The sequence below is a fragment of the Ranitomeya variabilis genome, chromosome 5, assembly GCF_051348905.1.
Source record: "Ranitomeya variabilis isolate aRanVar5 chromosome 5, aRanVar5.hap1, whole genome shotgun sequence".
In the NCBI taxonomy this organism is placed as follows: Eukaryota; Metazoa; Chordata; class Amphibia; order Anura; family Dendrobatidae; genus Ranitomeya; species Ranitomeya variabilis.
This window is the reverse complement of record NC_135236.1, coordinates 426,772,351-426,800,337: the sequence shown is the minus strand read 5'-3', so window position 1 is coordinate 426,800,337 and position 27,987 is coordinate 426,772,351. Positions and strand designations below refer to the sequence as shown.

The 27,987-nt window shown below is 46.7% G+C and overlaps 1 protein-coding gene across 2 annotated transcripts in view; it reads left to right on the top strand.

Annotated features, from left to right (window-relative positions):
- ZFC3H1 (zinc finger C3H1-type containing) overlaps positions 1-27,987 on the top strand; it is a 79,819-nt gene that overhangs the window by 34,147 nt on the left and 17,685 nt on the right. For both annotated transcript variants that reach the window (XM_077265284.1, XM_077265283.1), the window contains exons 14-21: positions 7,654-7,785; positions 11,963-12,517; positions 15,808-15,914; positions 22,633-22,764; positions 23,094-23,215; positions 24,065-24,166; positions 25,693-25,824; positions 25,938-26,121. In XM_077265284.1, the coding sequence (XP_077121399.1) occupies positions 7,654-7,785; positions 11,963-12,517; positions 15,808-15,914; positions 22,633-22,764; positions 23,094-23,215; positions 24,065-24,166; positions 25,693-25,824; positions 25,938-26,121 (1,466 nt within the window). The remainder of the gene's footprint in view (positions 1-7,653; positions 7,786-11,962; positions 12,518-15,807; positions 15,915-22,632; positions 22,765-23,093; positions 23,216-24,064; positions 24,167-25,692; positions 25,825-25,937; positions 26,122-27,987) is intronic.

Here is a 27,987-nt window from a genome sequence, read left to right as displayed (position 1 = left end):
AGTTAAATGTTAATTTTTATTTAAACATTCCAAAAATCCCTGTGAAACACCTGAAGGGTTAATAAACTTCTTGAATTTGGTTTTGAGCACCTTGAGGGGTGCAGTTTTTAGAATGGTGTCACACTTGGGTATTTTCTATCATATAGACCCCTCAAAATGACTTCAAATGAGATGTGGTCCCTAAAAAAAAAATGGTGTTGTAAAAATGAGAAATTGCTGGTCAACTTTTAACCCTTATAACTCCCTAACAAAAAATAATTTTGGTTCCAAAATTGTGATGATGTAAAGTAGACATGTGGGAAATGTTACTTATTAAGTATTTTGTGTGACATATCTCTGTGATTTAAAGGGCATAAAAATTCAAAGTTGGAAAATTGCAAAATTTTCCTAATTTTTGCCAAATTTCCATTTATTTCACAAATAAATGCAAGTTATATCGAAGAAATTTTACCACTATCATGAAGTACAATATGTCACGAGAAAATAATGTCAGAATTACTGGGATCCGTTGAAGCGTTCCAGAGTTATAACTTCATAAAGGGACAGTGGTCAGAATTGTAAAAATTGGCCCGGTCATTAACGTGCAAACCACCCTCGGGGCTTAAGGGGTTAATCTTTTTCAGCTTCTGGGTAACATGGTGTAATTTCTCACCCTGTTTTCCCACACTTATGCGACCGAGAGGGCAGTGTGGTGTCACCCACATCGCCCACACTCGGACCCGCAGGCAGGACTTTATACCCTGTCACCTTTAAAGGTGTTTCAGGGTGATTTCCAGTGGCCAGTCCTAGCTTTTCCCCACCTCACCCCTCTCCTCGGAGAGGGCTGAGGGGAAGACTGTGGTCATCAGCGGTAGCCTCCCCCCTTCTTGTAAAGGGTTGATGCCGTCTTCTGCACCGTCTGAAGACGGTGCGGGAAGGAAGATCCCGGATTCCAGTGACCCTCTGCTACCCGAGGGCTCCTGATGTGATCCTCATTGCTGTAGAGGGACCGGGACTCACAGCATGTATGTCTCCCACCGGGACTCACAGCATGTATGTCTCCCGCCGGGACTCACATTAGGTATGTCTCCCGCCGGGACTCGCCGCACGTATGCCTCCCACCGGGACTCACCACAGGTATGTCTCCCTCCCTCCTTAGCGGCAGGCTTTATGCCGGGGTACGCTGTCCCTTCATCCCAAGGGGACAGAGCGGCGTTAATGGTACAGAACAGCTGGCGGCCGTGGCCATGTTTCCCATGGCCATGTTTCCCATAGCCAGGCCCCGCACTTGCGTATCCCCCCCCCCCCCCTTGCTGGCCACACCTTTCATGCTACCTTTAGCCCGTCACCGGCATGCATTTAAATCGTGCGCCCTTTTTATCCAATAGGACGTGTCTTCCTCCTCTTCTGTTGAGCCTGCCACGCCCCCCGCAGCTCGCTTTTTTTCGGCTTGCTTTCTTCCACTCCGACCGCAGAGCTTCGCCTTCCCGGCTGTCCACGCCCCCAGCCGGCAGGTTGTCCTGGGTGTCCACGCCCCCGGCGTATTAGTCAATTGGAAGGGGACTTTCGTTTTTCACCGGCCGGCAGATTGTCCTGGCTGTCCATGCTCTCGGCGTGTCAGACAATAGGACGCTTGCTTTCTCTTATTGCCAGATGGCAGATTGCAGCGGTATGGGGACAAGCAAAGTCTGCATCAGCCTCTTCACACCGCCATATCCTGCGTGCTCTGTGGTCCTGCTGGCCCTCTGCTCGTGGGGACACAGCTATATCCTGCGCTCTCTGCAGACAGCTTCCACAGCTTTCTGCTGGTTGTCGCTGGCATCAGGTAGGCTCTGTTCTTTGTCTTGACTCCTCCATCTCCATGTCTGCCCCATAGGAGCACCCTAATGCCCAGGATGAGAGCACTTCTCTCCCGCCGGAGTGGGCTGTTGCTACGTCAGTCAATCTCAGATTTGACAAAAATTTCACAGTCCCTGGTCCAGGTTCTGGAATGACCCCTGCATTTGTCTACTGCCACCAGTGCTCTGAACGCCTCTCATGGTGAATCGCATACACCTGACTGCGATCTCCACAGGGTCAAATCCGGGTACAAAGCAAAGGAAGCGGGCTCCTTCCAGTTTTTGCTCTAGTTCTCCAGGTCCCTCTGCATCCTCCCGGAAGCATTCCTCACCCCATGTCCCCTCCTCGGAGGTGGTTTTTGGGTTGGAGGTGGATTCCCAGTCTGAGTCATTCTGATACGGACCAGAACTCAAAGATGCAGGGAATTTGAAGCGATCATGTCTAAACACTGGGAACACCTTGAAAAGTGCTTCCCAGGAAGGAAGCAGCTAGATATTCTCTATCCCTTTTAGGCTAGACCTCGTTGGTAAATGGGATGAAACCCCTAAAGTGGATCCGCCGGTTTCTTGCCTGTCTTCCAAGACATCTTGTCTCTACCGGACAATGCATCTCTTAAGGATTCTACGGATAGACAGATTGAATCCTTGGCTAAGTCAGCCTTTGAAGCAGCTGGCGCCTCCCTCTGTCCCTCCACCTGGGTGGCAAAGTCCATGTCTGCCTGGGCAAGAATGCTTCGCCAGGGTATTCAAGCGGCAGCTCCTCTGGATGAGATGGCAGATCAGATTGCCCATGCTGGCAAATATCTCGTGACCGCTTACTTTAATGCGGCTGGTTGCTCCGCCAGGGCTACCAACAACATCGTTGCTATATGCCAAATTCGCTGACTGAAAGTGTGGAAAGCGGATCTGCTGTCAAATAAGTCCCTCACTGGCTTTGCCTTCCAAGGCTCTAGGCTTTTTGGATCCAAGCTGGATCAAATAATTTCGGATGCCACCGGCAGGAAAAGCACCTCACTTCCCCGGTCCAAATCTAAACGTCCTTTTAATAGGAAAAGGCAAAGACATCCGTTGCAGGCCCCAGGGGTTCTGCAGGCCATCTCTTCCCTACCACACACTGGAGAAATCGTACCCTATCCCAGTAACGAACGGTTTTTGGGGTTCTACTCTATTCTTTTCCTAGTCCCAAAGAAAGACTGATCGCTCCGTCCGATTTTGGACCTCAAGCGATTTAACTGTCACGTTCTGATCCGCCATTTCAGGACGGAGTCCCTATGGTCGGTAATCGCTTCCATAGAACCGGGAGAACTTCTTCATTCCTTTTTGTGTTCAGCATCAGAGGTTCCTACGGTTTGTGATCTAGGAGGATCTTTATCAATTCACGGCCCTTCCTTTCGACCTGGCCTCTGCCCCCAGACTATTCACAGAGGTCATGGCAGCGGTCATAGACATCCTTTGCTCCAAGAGGATTCTCATAATTCCTTACTTGGACAATCTTCTGATCTAGGGACCGTCCTGCCGAGACTGCAGCCAGAATCTTCAGTTTCCTCTGGACACTCTGGTCCATCTTGGCTGGATTATCAACAGAGAGAAGTCCAGTTTCTGGGTATAAGATTCGACACGACCCACTCCCGTGTCTTCCTTCCAAAGGAGTAGTTTTCATCCCTCTGCCAGGGGATCCGTACTCTAAAGCGACCAGCTTCTTTCCCCCTGCGGTCCTGCATGAGAGTTCTAGGGAAGAGGATTGCCGCCATGGAAGCCTTCCCTTTTGCCCAGTTCCCTAACCTTCCTCTTCAGCTGGCCTTCTGGTCAGCTTCGGGCAACAGGACCGTCTCCCTGGATCAGCCTGTGCTTCTACCTCTGTGTGAGGCAGTCCCTCACCTGGTGATGCTATTGGCATCAGTCCTGTGAGGGAAGTCCTTCTTTCCTCTCTGGTGACATGTCATCACCACCGACACCAGTCTCCTCGGTTGGGGAGCGTTTCTTTCTACGTCACACAGTGCAGGGCCGCTGGAACAGCCAAGAGGCGGCTCTCCCCATCAGTCTCGTGGAGATCAGGACAATTGTCTTTGCCCTTCCCATTGGCACACCCCCTTCGCAGGCCAGCCGTGCACATTCCGGGGGTAGAAAATCGGGCAGATTTTCTGAGTCGTCAGGGTATCGCTTCGGGCGTGTGGTCTCTCAGCCCCACTGGCTAAATCCAGATATGCAGAAATGGGGCACCCTGGACGTCGATCTATGGCATCTCGGATGAACCACGAGGTTTCTCAGTTGGTATCCAGGTCCCGGGATGCGCTAACCATCCGTTGAGATTCTCTAATATTCCCGTGGTCACATTTCCAACTGACTTGGCTTTTTCCGCCTCTCCCCTTGATCCGAGAGTCGTAAAAAAGATGCAGGCAGAAGGGTTCCCCGTACTGCTGATAGCTCCTTTCGGGCCAAGAAGGGCCTGTACACGGAGCTGGTGAACATGCTCATGGACGCTCGCTGGAGTTTTCCAGGCCAACCAGATCTTCTCTCTCAAGGCTCCCTTTTCCACCAGAGTTCAGTCTCTGAATTTAACAGCATGGCCTTTGAGGGCCGCGGTCCTGAGGGAGGCTGGTTTTTCCCATCAGGTCATTCTGACCATGGTTAGGGCCAGAAAACCAGCATCCTTGCGGATCTACTTCAGATGCTAAAAGGCCTTTTTCTGGTGGAGTAAGAACTATGGTTTGGTCCCTATGTCCTTTTCTCTTCCTTCCATTCTTGGTTTTCTACAAGCGAGCCTTGACTTGGGTCTATTGCTCTGTAAATTTTTTCCCACCGAAATCTGGCTTCTCGTTCCCAGGTAAAGACCTTCAAGGAGTCGCCCACCTGGCACCTCCTTATCGTCTTCCGATAGATCCATGGAATCTTAACCCTGTCTTTGGTGCGCTCCTGTTGAGCCCGTTCAAGACATCATGTTTTTTTCTCCTGTCATGCAAAGTTGTCATCTTAGTTGCATTACGTCCATCAGGAGAGTTTCCGAGTTAGTGGCATTGTCCTGCCGTTCCCCGTTCCTGTTTCTACATCAGGACAAGGTACTTCTCAGGCCTTTTCCTTTCTATCTATGGTGGTCTCTTCATTTCACATTAATGAAGACATTGTCCTTCCTTCTCTGTGTCTCTGTCTCCGGTCCATCCCCTGGAGAAGTCCCTCCACAAGCCTGATCCCGTCAGAGCTATCAGTCTACCTTTCAAGGACTGCTCCCTTTCATCAATCTGATGCCCTGTTTGTCATCTCTGAAGGTCGTCGTAATGGGCTCCCAAATTCTAAGTTCTCTATTGCCGTTGGATTTGTTCGGTAATATTAGAGGCATACTGCATTCAGGACAAACCGCCTCCTCAGAGGGTGAAGGCTCACTCTGCTCTGCAGTGGGGGGCCTCCTGGGTTGTTCGTCACCAGGCCTTGGCTTTCCAGATTGTAAGGCCACGACCTGGGCATCTTTGCACTCCTTCGTGAGGTTTTTACAGGGTTCATACGCATGCCTCGTCTGATGCAGACCTGGTAAAGAAGGTGCTGCAGGTGGTGGTTACGCATCGGCAGACCGGAATCCGTTTTTCCTTGCATCTTTTCTTTTCCCACCCTAAGTGTGGGAAAAAAAAAAAAAGTGGATTATCTCCGCGCAGTTTGAAGTATACGAGTCTGAAGAGATGATAAAACAGAAATTGTGGTTTAATTTCATTAAACCACAATTTCATTTTTATCATCTCTTCGGACTCGTATACTTCAAACTGCGCAGAGAGAATCCACTTTATGTCCACTTTTTTTTTACTTTGGTCACAAGGAAGATCGGTGGATCTGCAGCAGCCGACACCTCTATGAGCCTATGTATGGGCTCTATCTGGTGAGTAAATTCAATCGGAGTTAAACTCTTAATACCCAGATAAGACCCTATTGCGCAATTTTCCATCCAGCAGTTTATTGCTTTTCCCACCCAAGGGACTGCTTTGGGACGTCCCATGGTTACATGTGTCCCCCAATGAAGCGATAAAGAAAGAGGGATTTTTGGTACTCATCGTAAAATCTTTCTTGGAGCCTCCATTGGGAGACACAGCACCCTCCCTAATTGTTTGTACCATTATTGGGCCTATATGCCTTCATTGTTGGGTTGGTACATATGTTGAGTTTTTGGTTGCTTCTCCTACTGCTTTAACACTTGGTGCCTGTCGGGTGTATACTGAGGAGGAGGCGCTATTTTCCTTTTTTTGCATAGTCAGCCTCCTAGCGACAGCAGCATACACCCCATGGTTAACTGTGTCCCCCAATGAAGGCTCCAAGAAAGATTTTACGGTGAGTACCAAAAATCCCTCTAATTTCCATCCATGTAAATGTATTTGGGCTATTTTTTGCAGAATGAGTTGTACTTTGATTTTTACCATATAATATACTGGTAAGAATTTGAAGTGAAGTTAAGTTGCAAAAAAAAAAAGCCTGCAATTCTGACATTGTTTTTTGGGATTTGTTTTTACAGCATTTATTGTGCAGTAAAAATGATTTGGTAACAAGTAGTGATGAGCAAATATACTCATTACTCGAGATTTCTCGAGCACGCTCGGGGGTCCTCCCGAGTATTTTTTAGTGCTCGGAGATTTCGTTTTTCTTGCCGCAGCTGAATGATTTACATCTGTTAGCCAGCATAAGTACATGTGGGGATTCCTTAGCAACCCCCACATGTACTTATGCTGGCTAACAGATGTAAATCATTCAGCTGCGGCAAAAAAACCTAAATCTCCGAGCACTAAAAAATACTTGGAGGACCCCCCCGAGCATGCTCGAGAAATCTCGAGTAACAAGTATATTCGCTCATCACTAGTAACAAGATTTCCCTGATCAGTATGATTAGTGATACCAAATGTATAGATTTTTTTTCATTATTATTTTAAAATTTTAAGTGATGGAAAAAATCCAAAACGAGCAAAAAATAACTGGTTTGAGGTGCCATATTCAGAAACTTGTAACTTTTTTTAGTTTTCCATTGATAAAGCTATGTGAAGGATTTTCATTTTGTATCAAACTGTTATTAATACCGATTTGGGATACATATGACTTTTTGAACACATTTTAGGTGGTGTTTCAACTATTTTTTTTCTACTTTGGCATTTGCCATTCAGGTTGATAAATCCTCAGTTTTGATTGAACCTTTATGGACATGGCAATGCCAAATATGCTTCTATTTCTTATTAATAAGGGGGGGAAAGGGTCTGATTCAAATTTAATTTTTTTACTTTTTCTTTTTGAGTCCCCTTTGGGGATTAGAACCTTCAATTCGTTCCATTGTAATATACTGCAGTACTAATAGATTATAGTTAATAGTTAAAATGGCACAGTTAGAGACCCCTGGCACTGCCATGACAACCCCTCAAGATCAAGGTGCTATTTAAATGCCACTGTCAGTGAGTGCAACATTTAAATGGATAAACGGCTGTGATCGGTGCAAGCTTTGGTCACTGCTGTTATCCTGAGACGTCGGCTGTGTAACACGGTATCTCCTGGGTATGATGCGTTCCCCGCTGCTGAGCATCCTCCGTACACTGGAACCTGACATTTGACATACTTAACATCACATCGGGATGAGTTTAAAGCAGCAATTGAAAGCGGATGAGCTCTGTGATTTAGGTTTATGTGATGTGGTGCCTACACAAAGAGATCGCTGCACGGTTGTGTCTTGGTATGATTTCTGGGAGATCTGTTAACCTCTGTTTAGACGGCCTGTAGTATAGTTCACCTGTTACAATTGCTTTATGCACTCCCATTACATATAAGCCGTTTCTTCAGCGTAATCCCTGCTCTTACGTACGTCTACTTTTCTGATTTTTAGATTGCAAAAGTACAGCACAGAGTTGAAGAAAAAAGAACCCTTTCTTTAAAATATGGAGAAGAACTTGCTCGAGCAAAAGCCTTGGCTAGTCAGGAGCTGGGAAAAAGAAAGCTGGAGCCCAGCCATATTGGAGTGAGTACATCATGGTGAAGGTCTGTGATGGCCATGGAAGCTTTGTGGTTGTGCACATCAGATTGCATTGCTTCCTTACCCATGCGATACTGGCTTCACAGCTTACTGTTGTGGCATAACTATTTGTAAATTATTATTATTTATTATTATAGCGCCATTTATTCCATGGCACTTTACATGTGAGGAGGGGTATACATAATGAAAACAAGTACAGTAATCTTAAACAATACAAGTCACGACTGGTACAGGAGGAGAGAGGACCCTGCCCACGAGGGCTCACAATCTACAAGGGATGGGTGAGGATACAGTAGGTAAGGATAGAGCTGGTCGTGCAGTGGTTTGGTCAATCGGTGATTACTGCAGGTTGTAGGCTTGCCGGAAGAGGTAGGTCTTCAGGTTCTTTTTGAAGGTTTCGATGGTAGGTGAGAGTCTGATATGTTGTGGTAGAGAGTTCCAGAGTAGGGGTGATGCGCGAGAGAAATCTTGTATGCGATTGTGGGAAGAGGAGATAAGAGGGGAGTAGAGAAGGAGATCTTGTGAGGATCGGAGGTTGCGTGTAGGTAAGTACCCGGAGACGAGGTCACAGATGTCTGGAGGAGACAGGTTGTGGATGGCTTTGTTTGTCATGGTTAGGCTTTTGTACTGGAGTCTCTGGGTAATGGGGAGCCAGTGAAGGGATTGACAGAGGGGAGAGGCCGGAGAATAGCGGGGGCACAGGTGGATTAGTCGGGCAGCTGAGTTTAGAATAGATTGGAGGGGTGCGAGAGTGTTCGAGGGGAGGCCACAGAGCAGGAGGTTACAGTAGTTGAGGTGGGAGATGATGAGGGCATGGACTAGGGTTTTTGCAGATTCTTGGTTTAGGAATGTACGGATCCGTGAAATATTTTTGAGTTGAAGGCAGCAGGAAGTGGAAAGGGCTTGGATATGCGGTTTGAAGGAGAGATCAGTGTCAAGGATTACCCCGAGACAGCGAGCTTGTGGGACTGGGGAGAGTGGGCAGCCGTTTACTGTAATGGATAGGTTCGTTGGGGGGGTCGCGTGAGATGGGGGGAAAGACAATGAATTCTGTTTTGTCCATGTTAAGTTTTAGAAATCTAGCGGAGAAGAAGGATGAAATAGCGGATAGACATTGAGGGATTCTGGTTAGAAGGGTGGTGATATCTGGTCCAGAGATGTAGATCTGTGTGTCATCAGCATAGAGATGATACTGAAAACCATGAGATTCTATGAGCTGTCCCAGGCCAAAAGTGTAAATGGAGAAGAGCAGGGGCCCTAGAACTGAACCTTGCGGGATTCCGACAGATAGGGGGCGAGGTGATGTGTGAATGGGAGACGCTGAATGTTCGGTCAGTTAGGTATGATGAGATCCAGGAAAGGGCCAAGTCTGTGATGCCAAGGGATGAGAGGGTCTGTAGTAATAGGGAATGGTCCACTGTGACAAAGGCAGAGGACAGGTCCAGGAGGAGGAGGATAGAGTAGTGTTGCTTGCTCTTGGCGGTTAATGGGTCATTGGTGACCTTAGTTAGGGCAGTTTCAGTGGAGTGGTGTGACCGGAAGCCTGATTGTAAGCAGTCGAAAAGGGAGCAGGAAGATAGATGGGAGGACAGTTCAAGATGGACGTGTTGTTCCAGTAGTTTTAAGGCATAGGGGAGAAGTGATATAGGGCGATTGCTAGATACAGAGGATGGGTCAAGAGAGGTCTTTTTGAGGATAGGTGTGATTGAGGCATGTTTAATCTTGAGGGGATGACATCACCAGTTGTTAGTGATAGGTTGAAGAGATGGGTTAGAGTTGGGATGAAGACTGGCGAGGTTTGGGATAAAGTGGGAAGGGATCGGGTCAAGTGCACAGGTGGTGAGATGCGATCTTGAGAGTAGAGTGGAGAGTCGATCTTCTATAATAGTGGAGAAGTTGGTTTTGGAGGTGGAGGGCTGGGTAGTTGGGAGGAAGGGCTCTGGGGGATGTCGACTAAAACTGTCTCTGATGTTCTCAATCTTCTGCTTGAAAAATGAGGCAAAGTCTTCAGCTGAGATGCGTGGGGACGGAGGAGAGAATTGAAGGTGTTGAATAACTGTTTAGGGTTGTGAGACAGGGAGGATATGTTAGATGAGAAGTAGGTTTGTTTAGCTGTGGCGAGTGTGGTCTTGAAAGTAGTGAGGGACTGTTTGAATACAATGAAGTGCTCGTTGGAGTGGGATCTTTTCCATCTCCGCTCTTCAGCCCTGGAAGCTCGCCTTAGTTCTTTGGTTAGGCTGGTATGCCTGGGCTGTCTGTTGATTTTGCGAGCTTTGGTATGTGTGAGAGGGGCAAGAGATTCCAAAGCTGCAGCTATTGTGGTGTTATATAGAGCGGCAGCGTCATCTGCATTGTGTAGGGAACTTATGTCTGTGATAGGGAGGAGGGATTCAGAAAGTGAATGTAGATAAAGGTGTTTAAGATTTCTGTGAGGGTGTGCAAGTTTGTGGGGTGGGGATTGTAGACAAGGAGTGGAGAGGGAAGAGAATGTGAGTAGATTGTGGTCAGAAAGAGGAAGAGGTGAGTTAGAGGTTAGATAGGGAGCAGAGGCGGGTGAAGATGAGGTCCAATGTGTGACCATCTTTGTGAGTGGCTGCAGAAGACCATTGAGTGAGGCCGAAGGCGGAAGTGAGAGATAGTTTAGTGGCAGCTGAGAGGGAAGTGTCAATGGGGATGTTGAAGTCGCCCATGATGATAGTGGGGATGTCCGCAGAAAGGAAATGAAGTAGCCAGGTGGTGAAGTGGTCAAAGAAGGTGGTGGCTTGCCCTGGGGGGCGGTAAATGACAGCCAGTTGGAGGTTGGTGGGGGCATACATGCGCACAGAGTGCACCTCAAAGGAAGGGAGGGCAACAGAGGGTGGCAGTGGGATTGGGATGAAGGAGCAGTTATCTGACAGGAGAAAACCAACTCCTCCGCCATGCTTGCTGCTGAGGCGAGGTGTGTGAGAAAGGTGGAAGCCACCATACGAAAGTGCAGCAAGAGGGGCTGTGTCAGAAGGGGTGAGCCAGGTTTCGGTGATGGCGAGGAAGGAAAGTTTGGTACTAACAAAAAGATCGTGGATGTAGGAAAGCTTGCTGCAGACAGAGCGAGCATTCCACAGATCTGCCTTGGTATACGGCAGGCTCCAGGTCTCTGCTTTTTCTGTCCCGCCTGTTCGGCCAGGCTCTACTGTATGTCTGACTTTTTGACCAATAACCATAATAATAATAATAATGATAATAATAATTTTATTTATATAGCGCCAACATATTCCGCAGCGCTTTACAATTAGAGGGGATTTGTACAAACAATAGACATTACAGCATAACAATAATCACAGTTCAAAACAGGTACCAAGAGGAGTGAGGGCCCTACTTGCAAGCTTACAATCTGAGGAAAAAGGGGAGACAGTGTAAGAATCGGGTGTTCATGTAAAACTGCATGAACCCGATATCAGCCTAAATATGTAACAGTACAGACACAGAGGACTATTAAATGCATAAAGCATGTGAGAACATGATGCGAGGAACTTGGTTATGGTAAAAACTTTGAATGGTCAGCACAGAGATAGTTAGGTTAATGCGTTGAGGCGGTAGGCGGCCAGTCTGAACAAATGCGTTTTTAGGGCACGCTTAAAACTGGGGATTAATCATATTTACCTGGGTAGTGCATTCCAAAGAATTGGCGCAGCACGTGAAAAGTCTTGGAGACGGGAGTGGGAGGTTCTGATTATTGAGGATGCTAACCTCAGGTCATTAGCATAATGGAGAGCACGGGTAGGGTGGTAGGCTGAGACCAGGGAGGCGATGTAGGGTGGTGCTGAGCCATGGAGTGCTTTGTGGATGAGGGTAGTAAGTTTGTACTGGATTCTGGAGTGGATGGATAACCAGTGTAATGACTGGCACAAGGTAGATTCATCGGTATAACGATTGGTGAGGAATATGATCCTGGCTGCAGCATTCAAGACAGATTGGAGAGGGGAGAGTTTGGCAAGAGGGAGGCCGATTAGTACTGGAGGAGATGTGACTGGACTGGAGGAGATGTGACAGAATGGGGTTACTGGTGCAAGTGGTCGGGCGAGAAGATGCAAGAAGCCTGGTTACTTCTTCTGTAACTGGTAATGGTCTTCTGTAACCATTATGAAAAGCTTTGTAAGTGTAATTTTTTTTCTTCTCTCTTTAGGCAAGTAAAATGTTTAAATCAGACACAGGCCTGGCTAACAGCCCAAAGAAACAATCTGCAGATGCCATTGCACGGGAGAAGAAAAGATTGCAAGAACTGGAGCAGGAGTATGCCCTTAAAATCCAGAAATTGAAAGAAATGCAAGCTCAGAAAATGAAAGAGCAGCCTGTGTGCCAACTGCCTGTGGTAGAGGAGCAGGCGGAATTTGCACTACCGCAGCCGTCGTTGCATGACCTTTCTCAGGACAAAATAACATTAGACTCTGAGGAGAATGAGCCAGATGACGAGGATCTGTCGATCTCTGTTAAAGAGCGAAGGAGATCCTTCCGTGACTCGACCTCTTTTACTAAACCTAACCTGAGGCATGCAGAGCTTACTCCCTACAAGGACATATCTAGCACGCCTTCCAAGGTGGCAACAGAAAGACGAGAACTTTTCTTGGGTTTAAATATTGAGGAGGTTAGAAGACTTCACTCTAGCTCCAGTAACCTAACACATCTGCTGTCCAAAGGAGACACGCTGCTGGTGTCCTCGGAAAAACTCTCCACTGGGAAGGTGAACTTGTGTTTTTTCTTTTCATGAGTAGTCAGATTTGTTTCAGGAACTTGACTTGTTTAAACCCTTTCCATTTTCCGTTTTAGTTTTTTGCCAGTGCCATAACTTTTTTTATTTTTCCGTCAATATGGCCATGTGAGAGGTTGTTTTTTTTTTTTTGCGTAACAAGTTGTACTTTTGAATGACATCATTGGTTTTACCCTATGCTGTACAGGAAAACATGAAAAAAAATTCCAAGTGCAGTGAAATTGCAAAAAAAAGTGCAATTCCACAAATTGTTTTCTGGGTTTTTGTTTTATCATGTTAGCCAAATGCTAAAACTGACCTGCCATTATGAGTCTCCAGGTCATTATGAGTTTGCGGATACCAAAACATGTCTAGGTTCTTTTTTTATTTAAGTGGTGGAAAAAAAAAATCCAATGTGTGTTCGGCATCTGGGGATGGGTGAAGGCTTTATTTTTTTTATTTTTTTTATTTTTTTTTTTGGTGCACCGAGGTGTCATTTTTATTGATACTATTTTGGTGCAGATATGATCTTTTGATCACCTGTTATTGCATTTTAAGGCAATGTTGCGATGGACAAAAAAAACGTAATTCTGGCGTTTTGATATATATATAATTTTTTTTTATTTTTTATAAAAACTTTTATCTTTTTACTGGCTTCAATAGTCTCCATGGGAGACTAGAAGCTGCAATCATCCGATCACTTGTGCTACACACAACAGGGCTTCAGCCCTGCTCTGTAGCAGAAATGCTCGCTTGCTATGAGTGCCAAATGCTGGGCCGTGCTCATAGCTATCAGGCTATGACAACCACAGAGGGGTCTCCTGCAGACTCTGCGTTGCCATGCCAACCCATTTGTGTCTCACGGTCATGTGACATGGGCGCCGATTGGCGGGATTAGTTACACGCTTCTGGTGCGATCATGTTAAATGCCGCTGTCAACATGTTAACAGCTGCGGGTGGATTGCGATTCCACCTACAGCTGTTAGGGGCACATGTCAGCTGTTGAAATCAGCCGACATGTGCGGGAAAAGATGTGGGCTCAGCGCTGTAGCCCACATAAAAGGGAGAGACCCGACATGCACCTTACATGTACGGCGAATGTTGTAAAGGGGTTAAAGGGGCCAGAACTTAGATACTGGTAATGTTAGGTCATAGGTCATTAACATCAAAGTTCTGAACAACCCCCTTTAAAACCATGTTTTGTACATGTAGAGCATGCGGTACCTGGGTTTCCCATGTAATGATAAACTCTCCTAACCCTAATAAACTCCTGTACTACCTGCTTAGAAAACTTATTGTAGTGCCCAGAATCTCAGCACCCCACCGCTCATGATTCCACAGTGTAGGTCTCAAGATGGCAGTGGTCTCGTCATTTACCCATCTTGATAATCTCCAATATCTGTACATGTGCTGAGTGATTTTAGTGTTGGTGTAAATGGCGTGCTGTCATTATAGGCAAGAGAAAAAAATCCAATTTCTGTCATTATAGGATGGCCTCGTTAGAAATATATAAACCCAGCCTGAAACTAGATGGCTTCCATGACTAAAAAGTGATCACTGAAAGAAAATAACTATATTTCTTTAATTAAATTGTAATCATCATAAAAACAGATTAAAGTCTGGGCCTAAATGACTGTGGATGTGGCAACATGCCTGTTAGGCTAGTTTCACACTAGCGTCGGGAACAACCCGTCGCTGTGCGTCGGGCCGACGTTCCCGACGCTAGGGTGGTCTCCGCCGCACAACGGGGGCAGCGGATGCATTTTTCCCACGCATCCGCTGCCCCATTGTGAGGTGCGGGGAAGTGCGGGGAGGTGGGGGCGGAGTTCCGGCCGCGCATGCGCGGTCGGAAAAAGTGGACCGTCGGGAGCAAAAGAACGTTTTTTTCTCCCGACGGTCCGCTACCACACGCCCAAGCGTCGCAAAACGGACGCGACGTTTGGCAATGCGTCGCTAATGTTAGTCTATGACGAAAAAACGTATCCAGCAAGAACTTTTTTGCTGGATGCGTATTTTCGGCAAAACGACGCATTTGCGACGTATTGCAGTTAACGCTAGTGTGAAACTAGCCTTAGTGATGTACATGGTATCAAGAAACTAACACAGTGGTTTTATGAATGAAGGGTATCAATCGGCTAATAAGTGATAACCCCCTACCCAATACTAACAGCCATGCGCAATATAATCAGTATAATCAGGTAATGATTGAAATGCCTCCTGAATAAGCAGAGTGAAACGCGCGTCTGGGTGGAGGGATGCCGAATTAGGCTGTGGTGAATGCTGATTCATGCGTCCAGGCAATACTTTGTGTTTATAATCAAATTCGTTACTGGTTGCAACCTCATTTTACTGACTATATATGAGAATGGCTGTTAGTATTGGTCAGGTGTTATCACTTATTATTGGATACCCGTCATTCATAACCACCCTGTTGTAGTTTCTCACTACCATGTATACTACCACCATTCATGTTGCCGCCTTCCCAGTCATTTAGGCAACTTTCTGACTTTAATCTATTTTTATGATGATTCACATAGGACTACTCATAGTGGTCAGTAGTGAGAGTTGGCTGTTGGTGGTCTGAACCATGGATAACTAAGCTCCTGCAATGCCTGCACATAGCTAATCAGGTGAACTATACTACATTTCTGATTGGAGGTATTTGCTGATATTATTACACCTACTACATATTGGAATAGGATCTTGGAGATGGGAATAGCCCTTTAACCTCTTCCAGAGTTCACTTCTTTAGTCCTGGGAGCGATCTACGCACAGGTTTTATGTATTTATAATTTGAAGCCTTCTTTATTATTGGGATTGTCCCTTTGATTAATCTGTCCTTGTTAGGAGAAGCATATTCCAAGAGTGAAAAGCTGCACACACAGCATTCTGCTACATTAAGACTAGCGCCTATTCTAGCTTCCATGCAAAGCAGTGATGGCTTTCTTCTCACAGTGTCTCCTTGGACCTTGATCTAAGATATACTTACAGACCAGCAGAAGATCCTTCCATTATATGTGTTGTATGCAGATCACTAATGGCAGCGATCAGTGTCTTTCTTTCTACCATCATTTTAATTACAGGTATTAAAATGAGAAGAAAATGTGGTGGGGGGGTCGCAGATTTACCCCAGTTAAAGTGCACATTTCTGTACCCCCCCAATTTTATGTACTCTTTCCACATGGTCATGGAAATAATCACATTATATTTTTTTCATTATATTCCTAAATTGATAATTTGTGTTAACTTGGTTTTAAGTTTTAAGTATCATTTTTGTTTTTCAGGAAATTCCTGGGGATGTAGATTTGTTAACCGTTCAAACAAAAACTGATGCAAAACCATTTCCCTTTGGCCCATATCACAGTCCACTTCTGGTTTTCAAATCTTATAGGTAAGAAAAATACATACTAGAGATGGGAGAATGGATTTTCAGGTCTTCAGTCCAACAGCCAGGCCAGTAATTCATGATCGCTGGAAGGCCTGCAAATCCTCTTACCTCCCGTCATCCGCAGCCTCTCTTGATCCTTTCTTGATTAGCTGCAAGGTGCAGCCATAACCGTTTCCTTATAAACAGAATTATGTGCCCGATGATACAAAGAATATCTTAGGGAAATGGGACTGTTTTTTTTGTAGGAGGAGCTCCTAGATGGGAAATTTATGTACCATAGCAAAAGTGGCCATACACCTCAACTGTCATCTTTTCTTTCTTTACCCTAATGTTTTCTAACCACTTTTTCCATGTGCTTATGGGAACCTTGGGCCCTTTTTACCCCCCCCCCCACACCTCTTTTTTTTTTTTTGTTTTTCCCCCTTTTTTTAGTCATGTTTCTTATTTTTGTGAACAAAATATTTTTGGGGGTGTATTTTTCTCCTACGCCTCATTGGGGGACACAGACCGTGGGTGTTATGCTGCTTGCCACTAGGAGGACACTAAGTGATACAAAGAAAGCTAGCTCCTCCGCCGCAGGATACACCCTCCTGCTGGCCCTCAGCTAACCAGTTCTTGCTTAGTGTCTGTAGGAGGCACTTGGGTCTGTTTTCAGACCCCAACTTTCTTATTTTAATTTTTATTTTTCTGTAAATTTTTATTTTTTATTCAACGGAGTGAAGGGGGCGACGGATCCTTTTTTATGGGACCTGCTCTCCCCCGAACCAGCAACAGGCGAGCACGGCGAGTATACCTCCCCGTCCCTCTCCTGCGACGCGGGAGCACGCCAAATTTTACTCGGGCAACGGGTTTCCATCTTTGGTCCCGATTTCCCTTCCCCCTGCAAGACGGCGAGCACATAGAGCCTGGCTCTCATGTTCCTCTCCGGGGGCCCGACATACAAGGCCCACATTACATGGCGTTGCATACTTGGAGCCCAAAAGGGATTACAGATGAGGATGGAGCGCGCAGGTACAGGGGGACCTGCATTACAGGACTGTGAGTATATCAGGAGTTCCCCTCCTGCGCTCCAGATCGCTTTGCGGCCGCGCCGCCGCACACCGCTGGGCAGGCCGGAAATTTAGTCCCCGGCTTTTCAGCCGGAGTAGGCCGCAGTGGCCTCTATGGGGCAAGCGCCGGCGGTACTTGCGGCAGAGCCCCTGGAGAGAGGCGCCGGCGGTCGGGAAACTGCGGCGGTTAGCGTCGCTCCGTTGCGGCCGCCGCGCATTGCCAGGCAGGCCGAAAATTTAGTCCCCGGCTTCTCAGCTGGAGTAGGCCGCAGTGGGCAGATCCCTCCCACGGCCGTAACCCCGCCCCCTATATCGGCGCTTCTCGTCTGGGACGAGAGGCGCCTTGCAGATCTCGGGGGCCATTCTTCCTCACGCTGACTGCGTGGAAGATGCGGTCCTGGGGGTGCCACGGGCCGGTACGCCAGCGGCAATCATTCGGCGCGCGGCCCGCCGACGCGCTCCACCGGCAGGCTCCATAAATTTAGTTCCCGGCTTTTTCAGCCGGACTAGGCCGCAGTTGAAATCCCCTTCAGGGGCGAAGGTGCCTTCATGGTCCCGATGGGCTGAACTTCATGGATGTACAGAAGCCCCCCTCCATGGTCCGGGCAGCCCCCACTGTCCCACCACTGTGAAGGCGGATGGCACAAGGAGGCGGATGGTTCCTCTCCACCTCCCTAACAAGAGGGATGATGGATTGAGGTTTATCTCTCTATCCCTGCACCGTCCACGTTGCAATACCCGACCACGTTGCAAGCGCCTGACGCGGAAGCGCTCAATTTTCTCGAGCAACGGGTGACCACCCCTAACTTCTACGCTGACGCCGGCTGCAGAAATTTACGCCCCGGCTGGGGCCTATTCATGGAAGTTTTGAGGCTCCGCCCACGTCGTGCCTGTGGCTCCGCCCCCTGAATTGGCGCTTCTCGCTCGCTGCGAGATTTTACCTAAACCCGCATGACCAGTATTCCTGGTCTTAAAGTCACACGACCAGTACTCTCTGGTCTTAAAGGCACGTGACCAGTATTCCCTGGTCTTAAAGGCACGTGACCAGTATTCCCTGGTCTAAAGGCACGTGACCAGTATTCCCTGGTCTTAAAGGCACGTGACCAGTATTCCCTGGTCTTAAGGGTACGTGACCAGTATCCCCTGGTCTTAAAGGCACGTGACAAGTATTCCCTGGTCTTAAAGGCGCGTGACCAGTATTCCCTGGTCTTAAGGGCGTGTGACCAGAATTCCCGGGTTTTAAAGACACGGGACCAGTAAGTATCCCCGGGTCTTAAACGCACACGTCCAGCATTCCCTGGTCTTAAAGGCACACGCCCAGTATTCCCTGGTCTTAAAGGCGCACGACCAGTATTCCCTGGTCTTAAAGGCACAGGACCAGCATTCTCTGGTCTTAAAGCCACACGACCAGTAATCCCTGGTCTTAAAGGCACACGACCAGTATTCCCTGGTCTTAAAGGCACATGACCAGTATTCCCTGGTCTTAAAGGCACACGACCAGTATTCCCTGGTCTTAAAAGGCACACGACCAGTATTGCCTGGTCTTCAGGGCACCATGACCAATCCGAAACTGGTCATAAATGAGGAGCCCTCTACCGCTGATCCCAGTTTATCCCAGTGTAACTAGTTCCCTCAGCCTAAACTCCCTCGTAGAGCTTTTGCCATCCAGTCCGGATATGCGATTCACTGGACAGAAGCCTCTACGTGGGACGCTATGCCTGGTCTGATTTTTACGGGCGACAGGCACTTTAAAGGGCGCCGGTCTCCCCACACCATCAACAGACGGGCACTCGAAGGTCCAGGCCTAACGCCAGACAACCTGTCCTGTCCACCCGGAGACCTGCACTCTGTGGATGTACAGAGGCACCCTTTTTTCGGGCGTCTGAGCACCCCCCTCTGCATCACCACTATTTAACAGAAGATGCAAGTAGGCGAACTTCCCTCTCCACTTCCTTGTTAAGAGGATGGTGGATCGAGGCTCCTAATTTTTAACTCTGCAATGACCTGCTGGAAGCAGCGGCGCATTCTGCCACTCGGCAGATTAACCGGGTACAATCTCCTGTGGTTTACCTACCAGTATCCCTGCCCGATATGTCCTCAATTAAAAATGCCACGATCTGTCAAATAGCACATCTGGTTTGTTCCGTTTGGCAGCTACGGGTCCAGCCCTTTAACCTCCCTATCCGCCGCATGGATTGCTAGAGCAACGGTCTCCTGCTTGGAGTCCTTAAACTACTTTGATTCACACCAGTATCCCTTTCCTGAAGACTGTTCAGCTGGTCAATCATATTTTTGAGCGGGAGACTAACGAAGAATCGTACGTTTCCGCAGCCCCGACCAACAGTGAAAGGGTTGTCCAGGACAGTCTAGATCTAAGGGATCTTGGTTCCTAAAAGGGGGAACGATAAGTAGGACCGATCCCGGACCTCAAACTTCTAACAATCTTTTCACAAGGTTCTTCTTCTTCTTCGAATGGAGTCTCATCCGCTCAGCCATTACTTCAACAAAAAAGGTGCAGTTTCTGGCATCCATCGACATTCGGGATGCCTAACCTCTTCAAAGATTCCTTTGCTTTTCCATTCGTGAACAGCATTTAAGTTACGACCTTGTTCTTCGGCCTTGCTACCGCATCCAGGGTGTTCGCAAGGGTCATGGCGGCTGTCATCTTGCACTTAGAGGCGTGGTCGTCCTACCCTGTTTGACCGACTGTTTACCCACCCTTGCAGGACTACGCTAAGTCGTCTATATCACTTGCGATACCCTCTCACCTGGGCTGGTGGCTAGACTTAGACAACTCCTCATTTCCAGCCCAGCAGATATCCTTTTTGAGGATGATCCAGTATTCTTCCAGAAGGGTGGTAAATCTCCCTCCAGACAAGGTCATGGTTTTTCAACAGGGAGCTCGCGCTCTTGCTCACTCATCCCCTCATTTCATTCGATTTGCTGGGAGGGTTCCAAAAAAAAAACACAAAAAAACAAAAAAAAAACCACAGAGACGACAATGGAAGCAGTTTCCTTTGCTCCGTTAGTTTTCAGCAAGTCAAGCAGCCTTTCAGACGATAGTCTCTGAGCTCCTTCTTCATCCGGAGTTTTTTCTCCCGGTTCCATGGTTACTAGTAACTTCCAATGCCAGTCCTCTTCTCCCGATCATTGCTCTGGAGATCTCAAGGGTAGTCCTATAGTAGGTCCACTCTTTATGGCGGGTCAACCCATCCGAATTCAATTGGACAACGCCACGGCTGTGTCATACGTCAATCATCTAGCGAGTACCCACGTTCAAGCACCATGGCCAAAGTACCTCACATGGGCCGAGATCTATCACTCGGTGATCTTGGCAGTACATATCCCAGGAGTAGAACTCTGGGCTGCGAACATATTTAGCCGTCAGGGTTTCACCTCAAGTGAGTGGGAACTTCACCGGAAGTATTTCATCAGACCCGCCTTCACTGGAGCTCTACAGTTGTAGCTCGGATGGCGTCCTGACTGATCGCCTGTGTACTGGAGTTTGTTTTTCGGCCTCGAGATCCAGGAGCCTTCGCACTGCATGCTCCGGTTATTCCGTGGTACCAGTTTCCTCTTCCGAAAGCTTTTCAGAAGCAGAAAGGGCCCCAGTGATCCTCGGAAATCCGCACTGACCACGTCAGTTCGCTTGCGGAGCTGGTAGCTTTCTGTCTTTCTGCAACAAAATTGCAATTAGGGACCACCTCGCAGGATGTTTTTTTCACATGTAGTTCTTCCCTATTGCATACCGTTAGATCATTGGGATCTATTCTATTAGGGAAGGTTGCCCCCTTTTCTCTCGGCGATATCCTCATCCTGACGAGTCTTCGGTGCTAACGGGTCTTTTCAGCCTTTTTTCTCTTATTTCCTTCAAGGCAAGGTTGTCCTCAAGCCTTCCCTGTCCCTAGTTACCAAGGTGGTATTGTATTACTACTGTCATGAGGGCATAGTTCTTCCCTCATCTCTTTTGGCACCACTCTACAAAATGGAATGAGGTCCCCATATTCCGGACAGAGCAAGTGCTCTGAGTAGGTATGTCTTGAGGACGGCGTCCTTCTGAAGGTTGGACACTATCTTGGGTTTCCTACCGGTAAGAGGAAGGCTTCCTGGCTTCTACAGGAAGGATTTGGCCGTCTCCATCGGCCATTTAGCCTGGTGTATTCTTTCACCATCCAGGAGTCCTTCCGTGTTAGATGACAGCCTATCTCCCCGTCTATCGTGGGTTCCAGGCACCAGGCGTCAACAAGACACGCCTGCAAGCTTGCGGATTCGTCCAGTCCGCATGCATTCTTGAAGCATTATAATTCCCAGACTTCCACAGATGTGACTCTGGGCAGGCGGACTCTGCAGGCCGCGGTGGCGCACTTGTAAGTAGCAGTTACACAGAGCCTGATCTGACGTTGTCCCCACCCAGGGACTGCTTTGGTACGTCCCACGGTCTGTGTCCCCCAATGAGGCGTAGGAGAAAAGGAGATTTTTGTTTACTTACCGTAAAATCTTTTTCTCCGAGCCAATCATTGGGGGACACAGCTCCCACCCTAGTATTGGCTTATGCTTGTTTTTACAATCCGATATGCTATACTCTCATATATAATATGACATGCTGTAAGCTAATATGTTGTTACTGATCTCCTACTGCTTTTTGCACCGAACTGGTTAGCTGAGGGCCAGCAGGAGGGTGTATACTGCAGGGGAGGAGCTAACTTTCTTTGTATCACTTAGTGTCCTCCTAGTGGCAAGCAGCATAACACCCACGGTCTGTGTCCCCCAATGATTGGCTCGGAGAAAAAGATTTTACGGTAAGTAAACAAAAATCTCCTTTTTACTGCAAGAAGTTGATCTGTCGGCTAAAATCTTGCAAAATTTTTCAAAAATTTCAGGCATACATAAAATCCTTTCAAGAGGGGGACTGGAGTACCTTTGCACAAGACACCATAAAATGGCTAAAAAGTGTGAAAATGCAATAAAAAAATGGGCCCCCCCCTTGTGTCTGTAGTATTCATACAAATCGTATCTCTTGCTTTGCATTAATGAGCGGCAAACACCATGAAACACGTCTGCAAATGGAGTTTTTGCTTGGCTTCTTAGCCTGGACTCATATGGTAATGCTCGTTCCAGGGTCGATAGTGAATTTTAGGATTGCTACATCCAGTAACTGGCATTTGATTTATTGTCCTCTTCATTTCTGAAGTTGTGCCTTTCATGGAGTGTTGCATGGCCTAAAAGTCTCCGTATGTCAACTTTACACTCTACTACCTAGGCCCCTCGCGTTCTCTTTGCTTCTGTAAAGACTGCAGTTCTAAAGGCCGTTACACCACACTTAAACACAAGGTGGCCCCCTTTAACTAAACTTGGACCATCATAGTGTCAGGTTTAGGATTTTACTGAAATCCCTCCGTTCCGCAGAATAAATGACTTTTCTGAAACTAGTGTTTAGAACTCTGTTTCTGCTTTGCAACCAGATACGATTGCATTGTTATAATGGGCTGTTAGTGATGTACTTGCACATAATTCATCCTTTGATGTTGCTTATGACTTCTAGATAAAAGTATACAGCAGCAACTGGTAGTCTAGTGGTGAGAGCCAAAAGATTCCTAGTCCCTCACTTGTATGCCATATTTTGTATTCTTTTCCCTGAAATGTCCTTATTTGCTTTCTTCCGTGTCTTCTAGGTTTAGTACATATTTCCGAACAAAAGAGAAACTGCCGCTGAGCTCTGTTTCTTACAGTAACATGATCGAGCCCAAAACGTTCTTCTGTCGATTTGATCTTACCGGCACGTGTAACGATGATGACTGCCAGTGGTATGTAGTGATCCTTTACAGCAGAGGTGTCAAACTGCATTCCTCGAGGGCCGCCAACAGGTCATGTTTTCAGGATTTTCTTGTATTGCACAGGTGATAATTTAATCACCTGCACAGAATGATTCCAGCACCTTGTGGAATGCTAAGGAAATCCTGAAAACATGACCTGTTGGCGGCCCTCGAGGAATGCAGTTTGACACCTCTGCTTTACAGGCGATTGTCACCATGAGGGCTTATAACTCCTGGTTACAACACGTATTGACAGCTTTCCAGTAGCGCTGGAGCCACAGTGCGGTAAACCATTAACCCCTTGTGTTTTTGGGTTCTAGGCAACATATGCGTGACTGTACGCTAAGCAGGAAGCAACTATTTCAGGATATTTTGTCTTACAATTTGGACCTCATTGGATGTTCCAAGAAAAGCACAGATGATGAAATTATAACCGCAACAGGTATACCTGTTTTGTGCTTTAACATTAATTCTTACATTTTAGCCAATTTCTTCCTAATAAAGTGATCTTAAAATGTCTTGTATAACTTCAAACTTTCCCCTATGAATGTTTTGGCAAACCAGAAAAGCAGGTAAATTTTAGTTGAGAAAATTCAGTGGGTTATTTTTAAGTTTAACTGGTAAAATTGTGTAAAACCAATTGCCAAGGTTGCCTGCTACCGGTGCAGTATATCAGCAGTGGCTGATCTCCTAGACAGGGAGCGCAGCAGCAATTGACATGCTCTTTCCAATTAGGCACTGGTCTGATTGCTGGATCCAGCCTACTTCAGTATTCCGGTGCTCCTTCAACGTAGGAGAGGCAAAGCTGCATCAGAAAGCAGCGCTAGCAGTGCAACCACGCAGCTGCGCCAAGCTTCAGGAGCACCGGCAAGAGGCAATCCAGGAGCTTGGGGAATGCCGTGCTCCTGAAAAGCCAATAAGACACCCGTTTTCTTATTAATATCCAGTTTCCCCACTAAAAAAAATTGCACCCATTTAGCATTTCTTTGCCCACACGCTATGATGTACTAATACAGCAATTGTCCCAGCACATTCTCTGTGCACCATCAGAATGTGAGGTGCATGTTATATGGAGGACAATCCACACAGCCTAGTTCTTTCACAAGTTCCTGCTGGTATGAGGAGAGATCCATTTTGCCTGCAGTGCTTTTGTGTTATCCTTCGAGATCAATAATTTCCCCCGACATCAGGGCGCATTTGGGCGGTCCACTACAAATTCAGTTGACTTGAACACGTATAATAATGGCTTATGTGTTTATTAGCTTGCAATTTGTATTTATTTTTTTTTTAGAGAAATATGTTGACAAGCTGTTCGGTGTTAATCGAGATCACATGTCCATGGATTTGATGTCTGTTCTTCTTGTTAGTAAAGTCAATGAAAACCTACTTCAAAGTGAGTCAGCTTCTTTCCCTTGTTGGTTGTTGACTGATGTTTCGACATGTCACTGAATAAAGGGATCTCAAACAAAAAGGCAGCACACTGTAGCACCATAGCACGCAAACATGAAAATTGAATTGCATTACTGCACTAGAATTATGAAAAATATGAAAATAAAATATGAAAAACTGAGATAGTTTAGCGCATAAATTGGCCAATTCATGTGTACGTGGAAGCCAAGATAAGGCATTTCTCGTTTCCAGGGCCTAGCAATACCTTTCCTCACTTAGAATAAAGTCTTCATCTGTATGGGAACATAAATCCTCTGTTAAACTAAAATCTATATCTCTGTGGAGGGGTAAGGTCCTGCTGTGATTAAAAACACCTGTGGCTAAAAGGCAGAGTGCTCAGTCTGAAGGCCAATGAATACAAACTTCCAAAAACTGGCCGTCACATCCAAACATAGACCAAGTGTGAACAGGTGCTGAACCCAGAGTCTCCAACTCGTACACAGTCAAATAAGGCAGCACACTGTAGCGCCATAGCACCTAAACATGAAAATTGAATTGCATTACTGCACTAGATTCTAGTGCCCAATGCAAGACAAATTTTTTTTTTTTTAGACTAGAAGCTTCATTTCTGCCAATAAGCTGATTGCGGAGCATTCGTTCCATTGAGAGGGTTCACTATCTGCCTGTCATCTTTTAGTAAAAGAAAAGAAAACCTTGAAAGCTTTACATTTAAAAAAAACTAAAGTTTTACTAATCTTACACCCCACGACTGCAGTGGTCACGTGTCTGTATGAGCAGAATAAGGTAATGACCAGTACATCCTGCTCTGCTCATACAGACATTGGACCACCATGGCCATGTAAGAAATGAGTAATGGGCAACCCCTTTAATGGGGTTTCATTCTCTTTTTTTTTTTTTTTTTTTTTTTACATGCATGTCTTTTGTTCTCTGGCGAATAGGTCACAGCGAGGGTTATAACTGTCCCAGTGATACAATATAATTGCCAAAAGCAAACATGGTTTCTGTCTGTTTAATGTAGTGCTAAATAATGCCTCTCTGTATGGAGTAAGGTTTTATATGAAAAGTTTTACTCCATAATTCCTTAATTATCTATGTAATGATGTGTAGGCGCAGTCTTCCCGGTTTCCAGTTCCGCTCCATTTCTCTTCTGGCCACGTGACCTGAAAACGGAGAGGACACGGGTTTATGTGGGCCGGAAGTTGTTGTCTCAGTGCAATTCTATGGAGCATCGTGCTGAGTCTTGAACACTGGGAAAGGAGACGGCGCAGAGTGGCCAAGTGGGACTGGAGCTGGCAACCGGAAAAGACTGCAATCTATTTGTATCGTAATACTTGCACACAGTCAATGTAATGTATGTCATTAGAAGGGTTTACAGCATAGAAATGCTTGCATTTGGTGCTATGTTCTTTGCTATTAGTACTGAAATACCTGAACTTTTCATCTCCTAGCTCGCTTGTTACTGGTCTTGGCTCTATGCCTTTATAAAAATGTGACTTTTGTATCTCACAGAGCCGCCTCACACCACCTATAAGGAGAAGCGAGCATGGAAACCCATGTATTGGAAGAAGCCATTGTCAGACAGTACCAGCAGTGATGAAGACGATTCTTCTAAAGCAATAGGCAGTGGTACGGCCAATAGCTGTAAGTCGCAGTATACCCTTGCCCCATATGTGCACTCAAACTTCACAAAAAGCCACTAATTGTTGACCAGTCTTTCTGATTCTGAATGATTTTTTTTCTAATGCATTTTGCAGCACGACTCGCAGAAACTAAGGCAAAGGTTCCCATCTATGATGCCGTCGTCACTTCAGATGATGTTAGGTACTTCACAAATGAAACAGATGACATTTCCAACCTGGAAGCCAGTGTCCTTGAAAACCCTCAAGATATACAGCTCTGGATCAAGCTAACATATAGGTGCTTAAGTCAAAATGAGGGGTACGTAGCCTTTTTGTGTCCCAAGTACAGTATATGTTGATCTTGTATTGTAGAACATACCTTATGACAGATCTAAATATATACATAGATATTTATACACATCACTGCTACAGTTCAAACCAGAAGTTTCCATACACTATATAAAAAGACACATAAAAAAGTAATTCTGGCATTTGGCAAATATTAATAATTATGGTAATCCTAGTTGACCTAAAATAGGAAAGATTTATTCTGATTTCACATCAGATAGTGAGGAAAACATGCATATGTGTCTTTTTATATAGTGTATGTAAACTTCTAGTTTCTCGGTCCCCCATGACAGCACTACGGAGAGAGGGGATCCGCCCTTCAGGGACAGGAAACCTACAGATACATAAGGGCGGTACCTCTCCCTCGCATCAGTTGGTTTCCTGTCCCTGACGGGGAACCTCTCTTCGGCAGTACCTGCAAAGAAGACGTCGTATCCAAGGACCGGGACCGGGCAGCCGAGTTCCGGCAGCGAGGAGGCTCCTGCCGCGGCGTGTCCGGCACCCGAAGCCGCCACCGCTGGGACCGAGGGGTTCTCCAGGGTGTGCGGGGGAGAGGCCGCCGCCGGACTCCGATGGACAAAGGGGCGCTGGTCACCCGGAGCTTCGGTGCAGGCTGCTGCACGCTCTGGGTGAAGAAAGATGGCCGCCGCTCCGGAAATGCGGCATCAACTTCCGGGTCGTCCCCGCGCGCATGCGCGGTAATATCTCCTCTCCCGGGGATGTGCGCAGGACCGGAAATGAGGAAGAACGCCGGGGGAGCGCCGGATTCAAAAAGGGAGATGGTGCACACTTAGTTGTCGCACTATCTCCCTTTCATTATGGAGGACAGCGATTCCCAGCAGCTGCCAGCCAGGCAGCAGCAGCATAAGAAAAATGACCCAAAGAGCTCCAGAAGAAGTGGATCAAGCAGTCGATCCACACAGCGCAGCAGATCTGCTGCAAGGACTAACTCCCCTCCTCAGGAGACTCCACTACCAGATCCCGGCCCTCCTCCAGAACCGGTACCTGCCTTCACATCTGAATGGTGAGTGATCTTCGTGAAAGTATACACTCCTATAATAGGGCTCCCTCTTCTCCCTTACTAGGGTAAGAAGAGCCTGGAGAAAAAGAAAAATAGAGTCTGCCCCACATGTAACAAAGCTTTGCCGGTAACTTGGGGAAAAAAGCTTTGTAAATCCTGTATCCAGCATCTATTGTGTGAAGAAACCCCTGACTTTGCCTCTGAACTTAAAAATATAATTAGATCAGAAGTTCAGAATGCCCTGTTATCCTCCAAAAAAGGGAAGGAAAAGGCGAAGGAGACGGTATATGCTCACTCTGTCCGATCCTCATCTGAGGACGCGGACTCTGATGATTCCAAATCCTCCCTATCTTCCTCTGATGAAGATTCGGGCCGTCACTGTTTCCCATTAGAGGAAGTGGACGCTTTAGTTAAAGTCGTCAGGGCCACCATGGGGGTTGAGGATCCCAGGCCTGATAAAACGGCTCAAGACATCATGTTTGGAGGTCTGACACAAAAAAAGCGGAGAGCTTTTCCGTTAAACTCCAATGTCCAGACTCTAATCAAAAAAGAATGGGAGAAACCAGACAGAAAAAATTCTTCAGTACCCTCGCTGAAAAGAAAATATCCCTTCGATGATGAAGCGTCCACTTCTTGGGACAAGGCACCCAAATTGGACGTGGCAGTAGCCAAAGCTTCAAAAAAATTCGCGCTCCCATTTGAGGATATGGGTACCCTCAAAGACCCCTTAGACAAAAAAGCAGATACCTTTCTCAAAGGGGCTTGGGAATCGGCTGGGGGTAGCCTGAGACCTGCAGTCGCGGCAACCTGCACCTC